General features: G+C 41.0%; 1 protein-coding gene across 1 annotated transcript in view; it reads right to left on the bottom strand.

Annotated features, from left to right (window-relative positions):
* Positions 1-378: 378 nt before the first annotated feature.
* Positions 379-21,851, bottom strand: part of LOC138959346 (krev interaction trapped protein 1-like) — a 30,929-nt gene continuing 9,456 nt past the window's right edge. Inside the window, exons 10-19 of the mRNA XM_070330775.1 lie at positions 21,555-21,659; positions 21,194-21,257; positions 20,546-20,700; positions 19,925-20,091; positions 16,868-16,997; positions 14,493-14,585; positions 13,350-13,418; positions 8,124-11,307; positions 5,234-6,425; positions 379-2,481 (exon numbers count right to left, since the gene is read on the bottom strand). Of these exons, the coding sequence (XP_070186876.1) occupies positions 11,092-11,307; positions 13,350-13,418; positions 14,493-14,585; positions 16,868-16,997; positions 19,925-20,091; positions 20,546-20,700; positions 21,194-21,257; positions 21,555-21,659 (999 nt within the window). The 3' untranslated portion in view covers positions 379-2,481; positions 5,234-6,425; positions 8,124-11,091. The remainder of the gene's footprint in view (positions 2,482-5,233; positions 6,426-8,123; positions 11,308-13,349; positions 13,419-14,492; positions 14,586-16,867; positions 16,998-19,924; positions 20,092-20,545; positions 20,701-21,193; positions 21,258-21,554; positions 21,660-21,851) is intronic.

Raw genomic sequence — 21,851 nt, forward strand, 5'->3', positions numbered from 1 at the left:
CAGAGACAGAGACAGACAGTCACACACACACACACACAAGAAAGAAAGATAGAGAAAGAGAGAGAAGACAGGCAGACAGACAGTCAGTCAGACGGACAGACCTGACGTTGGCTTTGCGAAATACATTTTGTTTTGGGTCTCTTGCTAGTCTTTGCACATGGTAAAATTTGCTTTGGCCTAAATCCATTATTTATATCACCAATGCCGGTCAAGCGCCGTGTGTGTGTGTGTGTGTATATGCACAAGAGAGAGAGAGAGAGAGAGAGAGAGAGAGAGAGAGAGAGAGAGAGAGAGAGAGAGAGAGAGAGAGAGAGAGAGAGAGATCTTACAAAACTAAAGCTGAATAAAATCAGAAAGTATACGTACAAACACGATACAAAAAATCACAGATCTTTATTTAGAAAAACATATTCACCAATTTTTAAAAGCATTCAGCTTTTTGAATGAATGAATTCTCAACAATGTTATAAAATATTTCTCATTATGACAACAGAGAGACAGAGCAAAATAAAGAAAAATATTTTAAAACAAACAAGTCATTAGAAATGAAATACACACAAGTTCAACATCTGTAGTGACACTGATGATGTATGCTACCACACACACACACAATCCTTTCTTAGTTTGAATCTAATTTAAGAGGGACATGCAATAAGCTTTAAGTTTAACTCTAATGCTGCACTGTGAGCATGTAAATGAACACTTAAGCCAATTTTAAAGCTAAAACGCAAGTATTCAATGTAACACACAGCTCAGCAATTATTACATGTATCTAACTTCTAAGGGAAGCAAGTTACAAGGCACATCTCAAATCCATTATACCTAACATTGTGTATCTGAAATATAAACCCAATAATACCAAAACAAATTATTTCATAACACTTATTTACTGATTTGCAAGTGTGATAAATTATGTCCTTCCATACACTAAAATTACAGTTTTATGATTTCAGACTTTCAATTTCAAAATATTTGTTATTCTACATGCATTTATTTACCTCTCTCTCCCTCTTCTCTCTTTCAGTGCCAGTCACACCCACACACCCACACACCCACACACACACACACACACACACACTGCATAATATATGCAAACACATCTTGAAAAACTAACATAAACCAAGCAGAGAGTTAGTTCTCTTTTTGTGCAGCACAACCTTATCTGATACACTCTGTTAGTCTGTATGAATGATATGTTAGTACCATATGAATGTTTTTCTTTTCAATATCTTGTGAACAGTAGTCATGGTTGTTACAACACTGATTCAGTTTTTAACTAGTCACAAAAACGTCAAGCAACAGTACTGCTCACTGTTTCACAAACAAAGTATTGCAATTTGTATGAAGATGAAAAGCCAGAAGCATAGTCCAAACACACAATTAAATTACATGCACACTCAGTCACTAAAGTTGAAATGTGCACAAGTATCAACCCCAGCTTTGCAAACAGTTCAGTCAGAGTTTACAAAGAAGAAAAGAGCTGGGCTGTTACCTCTGCATGTTGAATACCTGGTTATTGCATACAACTACTCAGATGGGGGAGATCGGGGCTAGTCCGCCTACTTTTATGCTTTTGGTAGCATAACTGGCGAGTTTGATGAACTAGAAGACTGATTTTTTATTTTACATCAAGACAAATGTGTAGCTGATATCAATGTGCAGACAGTTTTTATGTGCGCATGAACATTTGTTGTACATACTGCTTTAAGTAGACCTACCCTAACGTAGGCGAACTTGCCCCAAGTCGGGGTAAGTCCGCCTACAGGGTGGGGCAAGTCCGCCGCTCTCATCCCATAGTAGGTACAAGACTAGTAGTGGGCAAGCTTTAGTGGGAAAGCTTTTTTAATTCCCTTCAATATTTAGGTTCAAAAATGCCAATGACAAAATACGAAAGAATGTAACACAAAATTACGTTAGGGGAGACCGGGGCTAGTCCGCCTACTTTTATGCTACTTTTATGCTTTTGGTAGCATAACTGGCGAGTTTGATGAACTAGAAGACTGATTTTTTATTTTACATCAAGACAAATGTGTAGCTGATATCAATGTGCAGACAGTTTTTATGTGCACATGAACATTTGTTGTACATACTGCTTACGGCGAACATGCCCCATGACAAATAGGCAACTCTAGTGCCAGATAACGAGCACAACATGGGAAGGAAGAAGCAAAACTTTCGTCAGAACTCGACCTTAATTAACGCACTTTCACTCGACACCAAGACTAAGTATTTGTTCTCAGAGGTAATGCATCAAAACCTAAGTCAACTCCTATGCATTCATGTTACAAAAATGAAGAAAAACACTTTTTGTGATCTGTACTCACGATATATGGGCGCGCAACCTCTGAACTTCTGCAGGATATGGCGGGAAGAAGGGACACCACTCCCACATGGTGTGAATGACTAAAAGGTGGCAAACGTAAGAATAAACAGACAAAGACGGATGTGCCCCGGGGGCGGACTAGCCCCGGTCTCCCCTACCTTGTAATCCTTTAACTACCATACTGCTATGTTTAACACAAACCACAGGTACTCATTTGACATAGAACCTGAACAAAACTGAGTAAGCTCTCAGTAAAATTTGCGTCAGAAAAAGTAAAGAAATCAAACACCGTCACAGATTTGTTGCTGACATAACGGTTGGTCAATCAATATTGACAGATTACGGAATTCTAACATGGTGACATGAATAGCCAGGATTTACACCCCTATAGCTTTCAGCCTAAAGCCGCTTACGCCATGTTGGCTTTCATATGATATAGCTTTTGAATACCTCCCATGGCCAGGCTTTTACACGGGATAACACCATCCCTCCACTTGAACACATACCAACAATCAACAGCCAGGGTGCTTTCTAGGCTGAGTGGGACATTTTAATTTAAGTGAATTTATTTGTTAATCAACACTATAAGTGGCAATCTGTGAAATTGATTTATTAAAAAAATTCTCCGTCGGCAAAAGAAGCAGTTAGGATGTTGATTTTTGGTATGTCCAAGTGGAGAGACATTCTTACGCCATGTAAAATTCCTGGCTTTAACCCTTACACTGGTGCAATTCTGTAACACATGTTACATAGCCACTGGTGAATTAACAGAGAGAAAAATAAAGAAAAACGGTCATATAGGTTTTCGCATCCATGGGAGGTAATCGGAACCGACCAAACAGACTGAGCCTGTGGCGCGACATATGTCGTGACAACCAGGTGACAGTATACGTAAAGTAGCGCGACATATGTCGCGACAATCAGCCTAAGGGTTAAGAAGTGGTAGTTAACACATTAATTTCACTTTTTTTGTAATAAATATAACTTCAACATAGCAATGGCTAATGTATAATGCCTATGATATAATAGTGACACATTCTCACAAATAGGATAGTAAACTTGAAAAACCCTTATCAGACCCACAGCTCAGCATATACGCAGTAACTTGAGTATGAGTCATTACACATCCATGTAATTGTAAACCTTTAACTTCTAGAGATCACAGCTTCACGAAATATTTAACAACTACATACTAAAAGTTTAACATAATCTTAGTTAAACCTTTTCCTCAGTTTTTCCATGATAATTCAAAGTCAAATGTAAACATTTACAACTGTATACCCTATTCACAGACATGCTGTCCTGTGTTTGCAAAATAACCCAATCAATCTTTAGCTCTTAGACATTAATAAAAACATTTTTTAAATCAAATTAACATCCATTTTCACAACACTCATAACTTGATATTCATTTGAGGTGTTCAGCATTATCTTGCTTGCTGAAGCCTTTAACTTTCATTCACAAAAATGCTCATAATTTATTGCTTCTTCTAATATAAATGGCATTCTTGACACTGACAGGCAGTAGCACACGTTGAATGAGTGATCAGCAGTCCGGACTGATGATCTAACAGCGAATGACAAGAAGAAGTATGAGTGACAGTGGGATGAATAGAAAGCAATGGGAATCAATTCAGGTCCACATTAAAGTCACACAGTTAAATAATGAGTAGTGGAAGGTTTTTTTCAGCAGCCGCATATATTGCTATGCATCTGTTTTTTTACATTTTGTCTCGAACACACTTTTGCATTGGTTCGTGTTTCACCTTCACCAGTCTTTAGTATCACATGTTTTAAGCCAATCACAAGATATGTTGTATGTTCACAGAAGTAGGAGGCTAACACTTCAAGTTTGTAGGAGTTTGTTAACACTTCAAGTTCAACTGCTATTTTTCAGCTTTTAGAATGTTCACTAAATACACCAGACGCAATCCGGCGAGAACATATCAACTGATCTCTTGCAGTTATTAAATAAACAAAACAAAACAAAGAAGAATGAAGGAGACCAGTTATTTCCTTGGCACAAGCTCTATGCACATAACAAAGAGCTCCTGAGGGCAACTGAACCCATGACCTTTCACTGCAGAAGTCTAAAGCAAGACCAGATCTGTATGATCACTAGTTGATGTACACAATGATGTACTTGGTTCACACAAGCTGCACATCAAGAAAATTCACTGAAAGCAGCAGACAAGATCCAGCAGTGTTCCGGTCTGAATAAAAACAACACTGCTGTGCTCAGTCATAAACTGAAATAATGGTTCAGGCTGATAGCCCATGCAGCAAACTACCCAGATGGTTTTTTTTCTTTGTCTGTTTGTGGTTGTGATCACTTCAGTCTGCAGGTCCTCCTGCCTATATGGTGGGCGACTGAAAATAGTGGTACACGTAATCTTCCCACTTAGATGACAGTCACCGTCTCTGTACCAAGTGGCCCCCGCAAACGTTAAATGCGGTCAGACTAAACAGCTACTTCAGTCTGGGCTAATGATACCATGATAGTTTGAAAGGACAGACGAGGCTTACCTGGTAAGGTGAAGGCTGGACCTGATTTAGTAGAGGTACACAGACTGCGACGGCTGTTCTAATGATTAGAGAGGACGCATGCGCAACCAATCACCTTTCAGATAACAATATGTTACAAAGTCAAACACATGTTTTGAAATAATTTAGTGCCCTAATTTTATCCCAAATGCGGAGGGAATTACAGTCTCACTTAAGGGTGGGATTAGAACAGCCGTCGCAGTCTGTGTACCTCTACTAAATCAGGTCCAGCCTTCACCTTACCAGGTAAGCCTCGTCTGTCCTTTCAATTTAGTCTCGGTACACAGACTAGACGGCAATTTCTAATGATTTTTTAGAGATTGCCTTTGTGACATATTGCTCAACCTCCAATACAATTTTATATTACATAGAAACTCACCCTAAGCCTTGCAGAAATATGAGTCCAACAGAGACTGCCCCAAATTTACGGTCGCTGCTTTGTGGTAGAAACGTGAAAACGTGGACTCGCTGCTCCAACCTGCAGCTTTGAGGATAACATCCATGGGGACCCCCCGTGATGCTGCAGCTGACGTACTTGCTGCCCGTGTGCTGTGTGCACCAAATACTTGGGTGTCCACATTAGCTCGTGTGAGAACGTCTCTCATCCACCGAGCCAAGGTGTCCTTGCTGATGGGTTTGTAGGGTTTTTGATAGCTCAAAAGCAGTTTGTCTTCGCATCCCCGAAACTCCTTAGTTCTTCGAAGATATTCTTTGAGTACAGACACAATACACAAAGCCTTGTTCTGTGGAAAGGCTAAAAATTCCAGCGGTGCTAAGTGTTTTCCTTTGCGGGAATGTTTTAGCAATACATTCAAATAAAACACACATTTTGAGTTGGAAAGATGCATTGAATTCACTGACAGACTGTGAAGAGTTTGGCATCTTTGCGCAGATAACAGTGCCAAAAGCATTACAAGTTTGTATGACAATTCCTTCAGTGTTATTTGTTCATGTGGATAGTACAATTCCAAATGCTCCAGCACAACATCCACATTCCATGTGGACGCATATTTAGGAAAAGCGGGTCGAAGTTCAAACACACCTTTCACAAACCGTTTCACTAAACAGTGTTCACCAAATTGAGGACATCCTGCAATGTCTAAGTAACAAGATAGAGCCGATCTGGCCGCACAAATGGCACTATAGCCAAGTCCTGCCCTGAACAGTGTTGCTAGAAAGTTGATCGCATCATTCACAGTCGGCGAAACGGTATGTATACCTCTCCTGCACGCATAGCTTTTCCATTTTGCGATATAGGACGCGTAAACTTTCCTAGTTCCCTCTCTCCATGACGAAAAGATGATATTTGAAGCTTGTGCCGAAAGTCCTGACATTCGATATCTGATCCTGAGACTTCGCAAATGATCAACCTTAAGGACTTTCTCAGTCTGTGTTTTTCCTGAAGATTTGAGGGCATGACTAGCAGATTTTCCCTTGCTGACACAAGCACCGGATTGTTTATCAACATCTTTGCCAGTTTTGGATACCACGGTTGACTGGGCCAGTCTGGAACTACTACAACTCCCGTAGCTTTTTCTTTGTTGATTTTGTGCAGCATGCTGGCAATAACACAAAAGGGTGGAAAAGCATAAAAACGTTTATTAGACCATGATAGAGTGAAAGCATTCACCGCTACAGCTTCTGGATCTGGTCTAAATGATACATATTGAGGGAATTTACAGTTTATCCTTGATGCAAACAAATCTATTTCTGGTTTAGCACCCAGAATATCCAGAGCACTTGTTAAAATGTCAGTCTTCACGGCCCATTTTGTATCTAGATTGTGTACTCTAGATTCTTCATCTGCTTCTACATTTTCTATCCCTGGTATGTATGCCGATGAAACCCAAATGCCTCGCATAATGCAAAATGACCAGATTTCCTTAGCAACTGCATTGCATGTTACCGAAATGGACCCCATTTTGTCAACACATGCAATGGCTGTAACATTGTCCATCATAAGCCTGAGATGAATGTTAGTTTTGTCCCTAGCAAAGGTTTGCAAAGACAGCAGTGCAGCTTTCAATTCCAGAATATTGATGTGCTGCTGTGCTTCCTGTTGATTCCATAGTCCACCTGTTCTACCTTGACTACACGAACAACCCCAGCCTTTCTTTGATGCATCAGTGAACATTATGAAATCTGGGTCACCATGATCAGTGTCCACATCATTAACAGATGACATGATATTCTCCCTCCACCATAACATTTCGGTTTTGGCTTCGGCAGAGAACTCCACAGAGGAGTCATAATCATTATTGTTTTGCTTCAATGCATCTGTACCAGAGAGGACCAAATTTCACCGCCTGAAAAGCAGACACTACTTGCCCAATGAACTTTGCGAGTGTTCTTACTGTGGCATACCCCTGATGTAACAGCTCAGTGGCTAGTTTATGTATCCTTTCCTTCCTCTCTGTTGTTAAAGTGACTGTCATGTCCTCTGAATCAATTTCAACCCCAAGATATCTTATTTTATGGGAAGGTATCAAAACAGATTTCACCGGATGCACAACAAATCCTAATTTTTCCAGAAGAGACAATGACTCTTTTACATTTTGCACACATTCTTTTTCAGAATCTCCAAAAAGTAATGTATCATCAATGAAGATTGTTGAAAGAAATCCTAGTCTATGTAACTGGGCCATGACTGGTTTCAGTAACTTTGTGAACAAACGTGGGCAGGGTGCTAGTCCGTTTGGACATGCAGTGAAAACAAATACTTCTCCTTTCCAGAGAAACTTCAAATATTTCTGAGATGCTTTATTTACCGGCACTGAAAAATAAGCATCTTTGAGATCCAAAGAACAGAAGAAGCAATTTCTGGTGACTAGCTCCAAAGCTGTCTTCAGTGTTTCCATTTTGAAATGCTGATAAATCATGTTTTCATTCAAATCTCTCAGATTTAAAATTAATCTCCATGTATTATTCTTTTTTGGTCTCACAAAAATTGGAGACAGAAAATCATCCTCCGAGTGATCTGTTTTTCTTATCACCCCTTTTTGTAGAAGTTCGACAATTTCTGAATCAATTGCTGTTGTCTGTTCTTTGGAAAAATTATAGTTTTGAGGATTTTTTCTCTGTACAGGGGTCTCTGTGAAATCAATATTTATCCCTTGTACCATTTCCAAAATGTCTTTATCTATTGAGACTTCCTTCCAAGAGGGAAGGCAGTAACGAATTTGACCTGCTTGAAAATGATCTGCTTGTTCCTGTAATCTATTTTTAATGTTTTCAACTTCATCATAAAACTCCCTCACCTCTTTGTCTTTGCACACATCGGGAGTTTTTGAAACTTCTGTGTCTACTGTTTTCCTCTGAATTTTCCGAATCCCCGATTCTGACCTCTCCCCCGAGCTCTGGGACTGAAAGACTGCCCTCGTTGATTTCCGTATGTGTTCCCTTGACCTAAAAAAGGCCTACCACCGTGCCCCTTGCGCTGGTATGGTTGGAAACGATTGTTGTAGCTTGAAGTGTGCGGAGTTTTCATCTTGTAATTCTCCTTAGCACCTTTGATCGCTTTCTCGATATCCCCGCCAAAAAGCATGTCCCGACTCGGGAGATTTTCGTTTGTGCAAATAGCTGCCATGTCCTTTGGCAGAACGCGAGCTAATTGGTATTTACGGCGGATGCTGAGCTCTTGCTGCGCTGTTCCCAACAGACAGATAACATCACCACACGCGGACAACATCCCATTCAGTTCTGCCCTGAACTTCGTACTCTCTACTGTCACGGTACTACTGCTGTTGTCAGTGCACCCCTCTTTTGTGAAGGTGTGGAGTTTGCTTGTTGCCGTAACAAGTGCTGCGGTTGATTTAGAAATCAGCTTCTGTACATTGAGCAGTCGCGTGTCATTTTGTCTTGCACCTCTGTCGAGGTTTGCTTTCCCTATCACCTCCTCATTAAGGATAGGAGCCTTTATTTCCACACAGTTTGCCGGAATAAGGATACTTTCCATCTTGTCCTTGAGCTTTTGGTCTGGTAATTTGACAGTGAATCCTTGCGAGCTTCTCATCCACTACACCACCTATTTTCTCTTCAACTTCCAAGTCTGCCTCCATCGCAGCAAAAATATCATCAAGCTGATCCGCTGACTGAGCTGATGCTTTGACACAAAAGTCAAATTCTGATTCTGTTGAAACCTCTGCCACAGAACCTCTGCCGGGGTCAACAATTGCTTCATTTTTCTTCACTTTTTCCACGGTAGCACCGCTGGAACAATCTCCGATAGAAACACCGGTAGCACCGCATGAAACGGAGAAAGACTGATCGCCAAGATCACTGTTTTCAGATTGATTTTCATCATCACCATTGTTACAAAAGAGATCGTCATATTTCGATTCCAGAGATTTCAGTTTATCCAAAAATGGACTCATGATCGACCCCATCAAATCACGCACAGTTTCCACCATTTCATTGTTAATGTTTTGTCCACCACTTGTACTAGCAGACTCCGCATCCTTTTTTGCTGCGGAATCCGCCATCTTCAAAAAATAGAAACCGGCGAGCGTCCGGCGTGAAATGTAATCATGAAAAATCAGTTCTCACCTTGACTCATCCGAGCTAATGACATCGTCCTCACGAAACAAAACACTCTGAGGCACACATCACAAAGAAAAAAGTTCACCCAACACATTATAATCCAAATGAATAATCCATTTCTATGAGCACTGAAACTTTCTGAAAGCTTCCTGGTAACGCGCGAAACCAAAAAGTGATTGGTTGCGCATGCGTCCTCTCTAATCATTAGAAATTGCCGTCTAGTCTGTGTACCGAGACTAAATTTGCATCCTTGAGCTCCTCTTAGCAAGAACGCAGCTCAACAAGAAGAGCAAACGCTCGATCGAGTCACTTTCGCAGTTCTGAATATTATATGAGGCATCAGATGGACAGGAAGAAATTGCTATTCACAACACAATGAGTCACGTTCACATAAAATTTGAGCCCGGTCACTTTTATAGTTTCCGAGAAAAGCCCAACGTTAAGTTGTGTGTTGCCGAACAGAAAAGGCTAGTTATCTCCCTTGTTTTTCTGATAACGTTCGTAAAAGGCTACAGATGTAAATACTTTGATGTAAAGAATAATCCTACAAAGTTTCAATCACATCCGATGAACTTTGTCAAAGATATAAAATGTCTAATTTTTCCTTTGACGCTGACCTGTGACCTTGAAAAAGGTCAAAGGTCAACGAAACCATCGTTAAAGTGTAGAGGTCATTGGAGGTCACGACTAAACAAAATATGAGCCCGATCGCTTTGATAGTTTCCGAGAAAAGTCCAACGTTAAGGTGGTGTCTACGGACGGCCGGCCGGATGGCCGGCCGGCCGGCCGGACGGCCGGCCGGACAGACTAACACTGACCGATTACATAGAGTCACTTTTTCTCAAGTGACTCAAAAAGCACCATTACTGAAGTTGCATATATATTATATATATATCTATATATTATATCAGGTTGGTTAGGTTTTGCTGGTTGATGCCTCAAGATGTGCATGGTGCGATCTTGCATAAACCCTGCTTTATCTATAATGCTCAACAAACCTTGAATTGCAACACGTCAAGAATTAAATCGGCTTCATCTCCTCGAGCATAAACTACATGTCGACGTGTGAATCAGCTGCCTAGCACCAAGTACTCTACACTCATCTACACTCATCAAGGAAACAGCCGACCTCATGTTGAAGGACACATCCAACCCTGTTTAACGACTCACCTAGACAGCTTTTTGCATTTGAACTGGATAAACATCTGTGGTTGTTAAATGCTGCAGCTTTGCCATGAAGTTCACCCTTGGACATTCATATGTGAATTTGTTTGCAGCACATCAACTGAAGAACACATTGAACTCTCCTTAGTCTCTCACCGAGACAACACATCAACTGAACAAGATCCAGTGATTATTTACGGCTCCAGCTTTTCCATGAAATCCACACAAGAGATGTTAATTTGTGAACTGGTTTGCAGCGCAGCGAAGTGAAGAACACATCCAACGTCACTCAATCACTCGCAAAGAAAGCTTGCCGCTTGTGAACTGAAGAAGCATCATGCTTTTCAAATGCTGCTGAGCTTTTTCAATGAAGTTCAAATTTTAACTTGTTTGCAGTGCAGCACAGTGAAGAATACATCCAACTCTCCTTCGTCACTCATCCAGACAACCTTTGCTTGTGTACTGAACAAACATCCGTGGTCTTTTACTGTTGCAGTTTTCCTATGAAGTCCTCACATATGTTCATATGTAAAGCAAACGCTTGTTCAGTTCTTGCAGCTGCCTCATCAGGTGGTCTATGACCCCTGCCTGTCTTGTGCGAATGCGAGTCATTGAGCGTGAGGAGCTCTTTGACGAGGTGGAATTTTTGCCAGGATGCACCAGATGAATATTCAGTATAGACTGCTCCATCAACAGTTCCCAGTTCACCTCTGTGTACTTGTATGAATGCAGCATTTGCTGAAAAGAAACAAGGATTTTCAGTGTTATTTTTACAAACACACACATAACATGTACAAACACTTACACACACGCACACACACACAACCAGAGTATCAGAACCATGTGGTGTTCATGCACTCCCTGACTCTAATGCTCTTAGACTTCTTATCCAACACTTTCTGGCATTTAAAAACAAAGTAATATTTATTGTTAGGGTCATAGTGTTCATTTCTCAGGTTTATAACATTTGTTGGAGTAACAGGAAGAAACAAGTCGCGTAAGGCGAAAATACAACATTTAGTCAAGTAGCTGTCGAACTCACAGAATGAAACTGAACGCAATGCAACGCAGCAAGACCGTATACTCGTAGCATCGTCAGTCCACCGCTCACGGCATAGGCAGTGAAATTGACAAGAAGAGCGGTTTAGTACCGTACTTTCCGGGTCATAAGGCGCGACTTTTTTCCTCGAGTTCGACCCCTGCGTCTTGTATAACGAAGCGCCTAATCCTGTATGAAATACGAAAAAAATCAAAGAGACCGCTTGAGTACCAGTCAAACAACTTGTGATAATGCATGTTTCAGCTACTAGGTACTGCCCTGCCTTTGATCTGGCCGCACACACAGATTTCCACTCTGTTAAACTCGGTCACTGACCGGTCACTGACCCCGGTGCAGGAAGTGTTTCCTCTCTCAGATGTGACAGGGGAACCACCTATCATGGCAAAATCTGGGTCATTGACCCCTGGGAAGAAGGTCGTGTCTATAAACAAGGCCACCCAGCTATCACAATGCCTTTGATCTGGCCGCACACACAGAGCACACATATTTTCACTCAGTTAAAGTCGGTCACTGACCGGTCACTGACCCCGGTGCAGGAAGTGTTTCCTCTCTCAGATATGACAGGGGAACCACCTCTCATGGCAAAAACTGGGTCATTTTGGTGCGCCCTATCGGCCCCCTGCGTCCAATGGGTGACTGGATTACAATTTTTTTTAAAAAGAAGGGGGTGCGTCTTGTATAACGAAGCGCCTTGTCACCCGGGGAAAGTACGGTAGTTGCGCTGAGAAGGATAGCACGCTTTTCTGTACCTCTCTTCGTTTTAACTTTCTGAGCGTGTTTTTAATCCAAACATATCATATCTATATGTTTTTGGAATCAGGAACCGACAAGGAATAAGATGAAAGTGTTTTTAAATTGATTTGGACAATTTAATTTTGATAATAATTTTTATATATTTAATTTTTAGAGCTTGTTTTTAATCCAAATATAACATATTTATATGTTTTTGGAATCAGCAAATGATGGAGAATAAGATAAACGTAAATTTGGATCGTTTGATAAATTTTTTTTTTTTACAATTTTCAGATTTTTAATGACCAAAGTCATCAATTAATTTTTAAGCCACCACGCTGAAATGCAATACCGAAGTCCGAGCTTCGTCGAACATTACTTGACCAAAATTTGAACCAATTTGATTTAAAAATGAGGGCGTGACAGTGCCGCCTCAACTTTCACGAAAAGCCGGATATGACGTCATCAAAGACATTTATCAAAAAAATGAAAAAAACGTATGGGGATATCATACCCAGGAACTCTCATGTAAAATTTCATAAAGATCGGTCCAGTAGTTTAGTCTGAATCGCTCTACACACACACACAGACACACATACACCACGACCCTCGTCTCGATTCCCCCCTCTACGTTAAAACATTTAGTCAAAACTTGACTAAATGTAAAAAGAGGACATAGTAGGGTTTAGTCCAAAGAATGTACTATTATATTCCACGGAACTGCATTATATCTCGACAGGTGTGTGTATCCGCACGTGTGTTTGTTATAATGTTTTATAGTGCAATGTGTTATTCATTGATATGTGTGTGATTGCACTGTAAATAATGTTATGTTGTTTTTGAATTTTCTTCCAATGATTGTACAGCGCTTTGAGCAGGGTTAAACCCTGGATACATGCGCTTTACAAATATTATGCATAATTATTATTATTTTTATATATTCATAAGATGATGCAAACAAAGAGAAGCTCTATCATGTTGTCCTTACCTTGGTTTGAATATTAATGATATGAACACCAACATCGTTGACACCAACATGGCATGGAATGTTTCCAGTCTGAAAAAAGATGCATACAAAAACTTGATCCTTACTGATGAAGTTTGAATCAGTCAGAGAAACCTTACCAACAAAGTGACATCACAACAGCAACAAGAGGCGAAGCCTTCAAGGCTCACGTAAGAAATAGACAAACAGTAACACAAACTCAATCACTCCGTCACACATACACACCCACACACACAGTAAGCTTAGGTGACACTGTGCAAGAAAGAGAGACACTAGATCTAGATCTGTCTGTGTCTGCATGTAGCCTACTTACAGGGACACGACTGCCAAATAGTCTCGGCCCGCTCAAAATAACAATGACCGAGACCACACACACCACGCGAGAGAGAAAGACTACAGGGAGGCATGCCGTCATATGATGCATTAATTGACGTCAAACACTTTTGACCGTGACGTAATCTTATGCGAGCTTTATCCATAGTCTTGGATAACCACTCACACATAGACTCGGAAATGTTAAAGTTTCTACCACAGACATACACACACACGCACACACGCACACACGCACAAACGCACGCACAGACAGACAAAGTTTATCATCGCATAGGCTACACTTACGTGAGCCAAAAACAGAATGAAAGGTACACAAGACCTTTTACATGTAGCAGCAACTTTAGTAACATGAATCTTCAATAACCTGCCTACTTCTATGAAGGAAATTAGCCAAACTTCATACTCCAAGCAGCTTTCTTACTTTCACCACCGAAACTGATGTGCATAATAAACAATTCAGAATGACAGACCTTATACGCAAAACTCCTTATTATAGAAAGAAGGCTTTAGGATATATACAGTACTACCTGCCCCATGCCACCACATCTCGAAAGTTACCCCACCTCTCCTAAGGATCCCAGACAAGTATTTATTCTATATAGTTCACCTTTCCATAGTGACCACCTGTCTATAAAGACCATTTCTGGTTTGTCCCTTGGGTGGTCAGTGGACAAGTTAAACTGTACTCCTGTTCCTCCTGTTCTCTAATTTACTCAAAAGACCCACCACTTCTGTTGCATACAGCAAAACAGCTAGTCAAGCCCTTCTTTGCCATTCCTGCCCACAACTCACCTTGTCTTTGAGAGGGAGATAAGTGCCTGTGAAAAAAGCTGAGCCATACACCGTCAGATTCTGACAGCCATTGAGGAACCACCGTTTTAATACCTGAAATATAAAATAAACAAAAACCACATTAATTATTAAAATTCATGCAAAAGACCACCATTCAACAAATCTAGATTATCAGAACAGTGCATAAACCTTCAAAATATTAACCCACAGGCTTGAATATAAAGACAGGCTGGGACTGAGCTATTCATCAACTCCTGAAATAATAGTGCTTCACATCTTTAAAAGAGTAACTCTGTTAAGGATTACAACTGCGCATTTCATGTTATTCAAGGAGCAAAGAAATCCTTTCTCTACTTTTTACATTTAGTCGAGTTTTGACTAAATGTTTTAACGTAGAGGGGGGAATCGAGACGAGGGTCGTGGTGTATGTGTGTGTGTATCTCTGTGTGTGTGTGTGTGTGTGTGTAGAGCGATTCAGAGTAAACTACTGGACCGATCTTTATGAAATTTTACATGAGAGTTCCTGGGTATGATATCCCCAGACGTTTTTTTCTTTTTTTGGATAAATGTCTTTGATGACTTCATATCCGGCTTTTTGTAAAAGTTGAGGCGGCACTGTCACACCCTCATTTTTCAATAAAATTGATTGAAATTTTCGCAAAGCAATTTTTGACAAAGGCTGGACTTTGGTATTGCATTTCAGCTTGGAGGTTTAAAAATTAATTGATGACTTTGGTCATTAAAAATCTGAAAATTGTAATTAAAATTAGTTTTGTTCAAAACGATCCAAAATTACGTTCATCTTATTCTTCATCATTTTCTGATTTCAAAAAACATACAAATATGTTATATTCGGATTTAAAACAAGCTCTGAAAATTAAAAATATAAAAATTAAGATCAAAATAAAATGTCCGAAATCGATTTAAAAACATTTTCATCTTATTCCTTGTCGGTTTCTCATTCCAAAAACATAGATATGATATGTTTGGATTACAAACACGCTCAGAAAGTTAAAACGAAGATAGGTGCAGAAAAGCGTGCTATCCCGCTCAGCGCGACCATTACTGCACTATTCTGGCTTGTCGATTTCACTGCCTTTGCCACGAGCGGTGGACTGACGAAACTACGAGTATGTGGTCTTGGTGAAAAAATGCAGTGCGTTCAGTTTTATTCTGTGAGTTCGACAGCTTGACTAAATGTAGTAATTTCGCCTTACGCGACTTGTTTAACCTTCCATGAGAAAAGGGTGAGATCAAGCATCCTACATCAAAATGATCTCCTTTTTTATTGAGACAAGATCAAAAGTATGAAAACTTAAACAATAGCTTGTCCCATGTGGATCCGAGAGGAACTTAATCTCAAAGAAAAAACAATTGCACTCTTCGTGCAGATACAGTGGAACCCCCCTTTCAAGACCCCCAATTTAAGACTCTCTCCTTTTTAAGACCTTAAATTTTAAGATTTTCTGTTCATAGTCTCTGTAAATTCACCACCATTTTAAGACTCTCTCCTTTTTAAGACCTTAAATTTTAAGATTTTCTTTTCATAGTCTCTGTAAATTCACCACCATTTTAAGACTCACTCCTTTTTAAGACCTTAAATTTTAAGATTTTCTGTTCATAGTCTCTGTAAATTCACCACCATTTTAAGACTCTCCTTTTTAAGACCTGATTTTCTCACATTTTTAGAGGTCTTCTTCTTCTTCTTCTTCTGCGTTCGTAGGCTGAAACTCCCACGTACACTCGTGTTTTTTGCACGAGTGGAATTTTACGTGTATGACCGTTTTTACCCCGCCATTAAGGCAGCCATACGCCGCTTTCGGAGGAAGCATGCTGGATATTTTCGTGTTTCTATAACCCACCGAACTCTGACATGGATTACAGGATCTGTTCCGTGCGCACTTGGTCTTGTGCTTGCGTGTACACACGAAGGGGGATAAGCCACAATCAGGTCTGCACATAAGTTGACCTGGGAGATCGGAAAAATCTCCACACTTAACCCACCAGGCGGCCGCGACTCGAACCCTCGACCTTCTGATTAAGAGGCCGACGTCTTACCACCCCGCCACAGCGCCCGTCTAGAGGTCTTAAAAGGGGAATTCCACTGTACTCTGAGACAAGATCAAGGTATGAAAAACCTATTCCTAGCAAATAACCATAACTTGTCCCATGTGGATCTGAGAGGAAATTAATCTCAAAGAAAGAACAAATGCACTTTCAGTGCAGATAATTTCTTTTTTCTTCTTCGTTCATGGGCTATAACTCCCACGTTCACTCATGCTTTTTCACGAGTGGGTTTTTACGTGTATGACCGTTTTTACCCCGTTATTAAGGCAACCACTTTCGGGGGATGGAAAATTCATGATCTGACAGACCTGTGGCGTGAGGTTCTTGCCCTGAATGCTGTTGGCGTACTCCTTCATGATCTTGCCCGCCCAGTACGCCGCACCCTTGTTGCTGTTCCGCATCACCGACACAGGGATCAGCTCCTTCAGATTGTTGGCGCTGCAGGGAAACCAAAACAAGACTTTGTAAGGCGGGGCAGGTGGCAAAACTATATGATATCCCAGATGTGAATCTAATAAAACAGACCCTGCTTGAGAAACACCAACCCAACAAAGTGACTTGTAGGAAATAAATTTTTTCTTTCAGTTTTAATGTATCCCACAAACGCTATACTGTAATCGACTTGAGAAATGTTCATGCCGATTATACATGATAAAGAATGATTCGTTGTGCCCGATCAGGGGCTACAGTTGGAGATGGAAGTTCACCAAAAATTGGGAACATACTAACTAAAATACGATGGGTGACATGGGCGCCCCCATTTTTTGAGCAAACGCCACCCAAGGCCGCTTTGGCCGGGTAGAAATTCTGTAGTTTCCAAGTCTATGGATAAAGATCGCGTAAGAAGATAACGTAGAAAGCCTTTGACGTCAGTTAATGCATCATGACATTATGGCTCCCTGCATTCTTTCTCTCTCGCGCGGTGTGTGTGTGTGCATTTTTGGAACATGTGTTAGTGTTACTGTTAGTGTGTGTGTGTGTGTGTGTGTACGTGTGTGTGTGTGTGTACGTGTGTGTGTGTATGTGTGTGTGTGTGTGTGTGTGTGTGAGTGTGTGTGTGTGTGAGTGTGTGTGAGTGTGTGTGAGTGTGTGTGTGTGTGTGTGAGTGTATGTGTCCGCGCGCGTGCCTGAGTCTGTAATCGTGTGTGTGTGTGTGTCTGTGTAAGAGAGAGAGAGAGAGAGAGAGAGAGAGAGAGAGAGAGAGAGAGAGAGAGAGAGAGAGAGAGAGAGAGAGAGAGAGAGAGAGAGAGAGAGAGAGAGATGGATAGAGGGAGAGAAAGAGGGAGAGAAAGAGGGAGAGAAAGAGGGGGGGAGAGAGAGAGAGAGAGAGAGAGAGAGAGAGAGAGAGAGAGAGAGAGAGAGAGAATGTGGTTATTTATGTGTGCATGCGTGTGTGTGTGTGTTTGTGTGTGAGTATGTGTGTAAGAGAGAGAGAGAGAGAGAGAGAGAGAGAGAGAGAGAGAGAGAGAGAGAGAGAGAGAGAGAGAGAGAGAGAGAGAGAGAGAGAGAGAGAGAGAGAGAGAGAGAGAGAGAGAGAGAGAGAGAGAGAGAGAGAGAGAGAGAGAGAGAGAGAGGTATGTCTTTCGCTGGGGTATGCAGTGCCTTGGCGTTGCACTTCTACTTAATTATTATTATTGAGTCTCTCTATTTGTATGATGATTAATATTGAGAGAGCAAGTTTGAGCATGCTAAATATGACTGACCTACAACAAATCTAAAAAATAAGAAGGAACGCTTAAAAAGCCACGACGCTTATGGAAAACCTTTTTCAGTCCCTATTAATACAGCAGTCCCTGCAATGTACGGCCCCCGGCGTGAGCGGACACCTGACATGTACGGACACATTTGCTCGGCACGGAGTGTTTTCCTTCTATATTTGCCCCCCCTTAAACGGACACCTGCAAAACGTGGACGCGGACACTCATTTTCCGTCCCAACAGCAGGTCATACCTCCAATGTACGGACAGACCATCGTCAAATTTTCACCACAACAAAATCGATAACAGAGCAGTCCGGCTCTTGGTACAAAGATCACAGCCGCAATGGTGTGCTGACAGTCACCGATAACTTGAGTGCACGTGTACCCATCGTGTGTCTGTGTGTAACCTCTTTCATTGACAAGATACTCTTGTTTCCCCTCAGCCTTGACCAGTGAGTCGGTTGCCTAATCTATGAACCCTTCAGTTGTCTTGCTTTGTCAAAAGTTACCACACAGTCAACTGGTTTTGCTCTGAGTGAACAATGCAGCTGGCCTCTCTGGCCACAGCCCCCAACAGTACATGGCTGGAGGGAGTGAGAGAGAGAAAGGGGGGGGGGGGGGGTGGAAGGTTAGCTGGCTAAACTCTGTGGGGTGTCCGGTGTCACCGCATGTCAGCAGGAAGAGCATTGGAGAGAAATAGAGAGGTGTACTCTTCCACACAATTTCCAAGCATCAGTTGTCACGGCTTGGGGTAGGCATTAGTGAGGGAGAGTGGGAGCTGTGTTATGTACAGTGTATTTCCGACTGAAGAGTGAAAAGTCACTGCCATGCCACATGATCGGCATGCAGTCAATAAAGCCAGACAAGAAACAAATAAATTACTTGATTATGACATGCAGCTCTATCTGCTGCTATTTATTCAAACTGGTTTTCAAGCTTATTCTTGCAAAGCATCTGCACACGCTCCTCTGTGCTGTGTTTGTGTGGCTGCTTTCGTATGTCAGTGCATGGTGAGTGTGTTCACTGCCTTGAGGATTTATTTTATCTCTTCTTTTCAACACTTTTCATACAAATCCTTTTTACAGAACGTTTAAAGAAGTATTAGGAGTTTATTGTTATTGTTTAGTAGCCACAAGAAGTGATTAGCATAGACTCAATCCTGTTGTTTGTGTGTCTCTGTGTGAGTGTATGGGGGAGGGGGTGGTGTGGTCACCGCTCCCGTGACCGGACACCTGCAATGTACGGACAGTTTTGCTATGGCCCAAGGGTGTCCGTTCATGAGAGGGACTGCTGTACTACTATATCTGTTTGTTATCAGTAAAAATACTACTGTCGTGCAAACACAGATTGTTAAATGAAGCCAAAAAACAAAGTCAGCCAAATAACATGTGCTTGAAATGGATATATGAGTTAATGAGCAAGACTAGACGTGTCAAAAGTCTGTCTCTCCTCCACTCGGCAAAAAAGATACCACAATTTCTAATGTGCAAATGCAGGAAAAATTTGTGCACAAGAATAACAGACAAAGAATCAGCATATGGGACATCGGTTGATATTCATGACTCGAAATATAACTTGCACAAACTGAACCCCATATGTGCTCAGACATCTGACGACATGAACTTAAAAATGTATATCAAAATGTCACTGCAGATCATGAACTTACTTTGTGAGAAAAGACCTTCTCATAGAGGAGGCGTTACCAGGGAAACGGATGCAGAAGAGATGAGTGGCAAAGACAATGGCATCCTGATCTTTGCAAGGGTACAGACCATTGATGTAGTTGTGATATGCCTCATGGAAAAGGAGCTCCAAAGCTCTCGGATGCGTGATCTGGAAAACAACAAAGAATTCCTTGGATTTCCAACACAGAAGCAATGGAACAGAACTCAAATGCCAGCAAATCAAAACAGCATGAAAAATAAAAGTACACTCCTTCAACAACAATCAGAAAGCTATCTCTCTCACTCACTTTGTGTATCTAACACACGCACACATGCACAAACTGACACACACATGCACAAACTGACACAAACATGCACACAGAATCAGATAGACAGACCACCACAACCGCCAGACCACATGCAAAAAAATCAAGCCACAACAAAAAAATCTAACACTGACAATACATACATTTTAAAAGAATCAAAACAAAGCAAACAACAAGAATCCTAACCAAGAGAGACAGAGAGCAAAGTAATAATGGTAAGTAAGCGCTCTAAACATACATTTAAACTGCTTCATTTCCTTTGTTTCTGAGCTCAAAGCAAATAAAACCAACAGCTACCTGTCTTTCTGTCTCGACGCTGACTTTGGCGTTGCGCCTCCACTTGAAGACAGGTTTTTCCTCCCTGGGGTCAGCCTCGGTCAGCATCTCCACTGTACGACTGTACCACTTGGACAGCTCCTCCATCAGCTTGTGTTCCGCCTTCAGCTGCAGTTCTGTTGTTCACACACACACACACACACACACACACACACATAACCTTATAAGTCATATAAACAATATCGTGTAACTGTTGGTAAACAACCTGCATAATTGGGCTTGATATAATAAAGCAAGAATGATTTAGCCTCAAATAATGTAAAGAAAACAGGAAAACAAAAAGCAAACTAAAATTGATGTAATCCCCTGTTTGCACCATTTGTATCCAAGAAGAAAAAAAAGCAGAAACAAATAATTCATTTGGTCGACTTTTGCGTTTGGATTGTTAGTTTTTGGTTTGGGTTGGTTCATTTCTAAAAAGAAAAGTTCAGGAAAATCCCTGCACTATAGTCAAAATATGACTATCTACATATTCCGATGCTGATGCCCAATCAAAGATCAGTTTGCATACAGAGAACAAACAAGTAAAGTTCTTCTTTGAACTTCCCGCAAAGTTACTTTTCTTGGGCTCTTGTGTTTTAAAGTGCCAAAAAATTAAAAAAAACATACCGAGACTTTTTGAGCAGATCCAGATTGTAAAGATGTCACAGTACTTCATTGGAAGTCTGAATTCCTGGAAAAAAAAAGTCTTCATCATGAGTGATTCATTCAACAATACAAAAAGAAGAAGCACCCCTCATATAATATGTTACTAACTACAGCAACCAAGTGAGCAGAAAGGACCAATTATTTCTACTTTAACTGGCTTACCAATCAAGAGCTAACTGGTTAAAATGTATAACAAAAGTGACATTGTTTTCAGTATCTCTAAATTTTAACCAACACAGTTCTGGATCTCTCTCTCTCTCTCTCTCATGTACAAATGAACACACAAGACATCTAGACCTCTTAACCAAAAAGTTCCACTAACATTGAGCATCTGCTGGTTGATGTCCTGCACTGTGGTCTGCATGCCAGACACCAGTCTCAGGTGACGACTGGACTTGTCCATCAGCTGCACCTCTATTGTCAGGTTCTGAAACAAGATACCACTTTTTTTCTTTACTCATTTCCTTTACTTTATGGTCCCATTGCTGTGAAAATGTGGTTGCTTCCTTTAAGAGGGAAGTTAGCATTGACCCATGTCCGTTCCAGCTTAGATTCGAACCCTTGACCTGAGGATACCAAGTCTTGTGCTATCAGTCCCTATTAAGTGCACATACTTGAA

Source organism: Littorina saxatilis, linkage group LG2, assembly GCF_037325665.1.
Source record: "Littorina saxatilis isolate snail1 linkage group LG2, US_GU_Lsax_2.0, whole genome shotgun sequence".
Lineage (NCBI taxonomy): Eukaryota > Metazoa > Mollusca > Gastropoda > Littorinimorpha > Littorinidae > Littorina > Littorina saxatilis.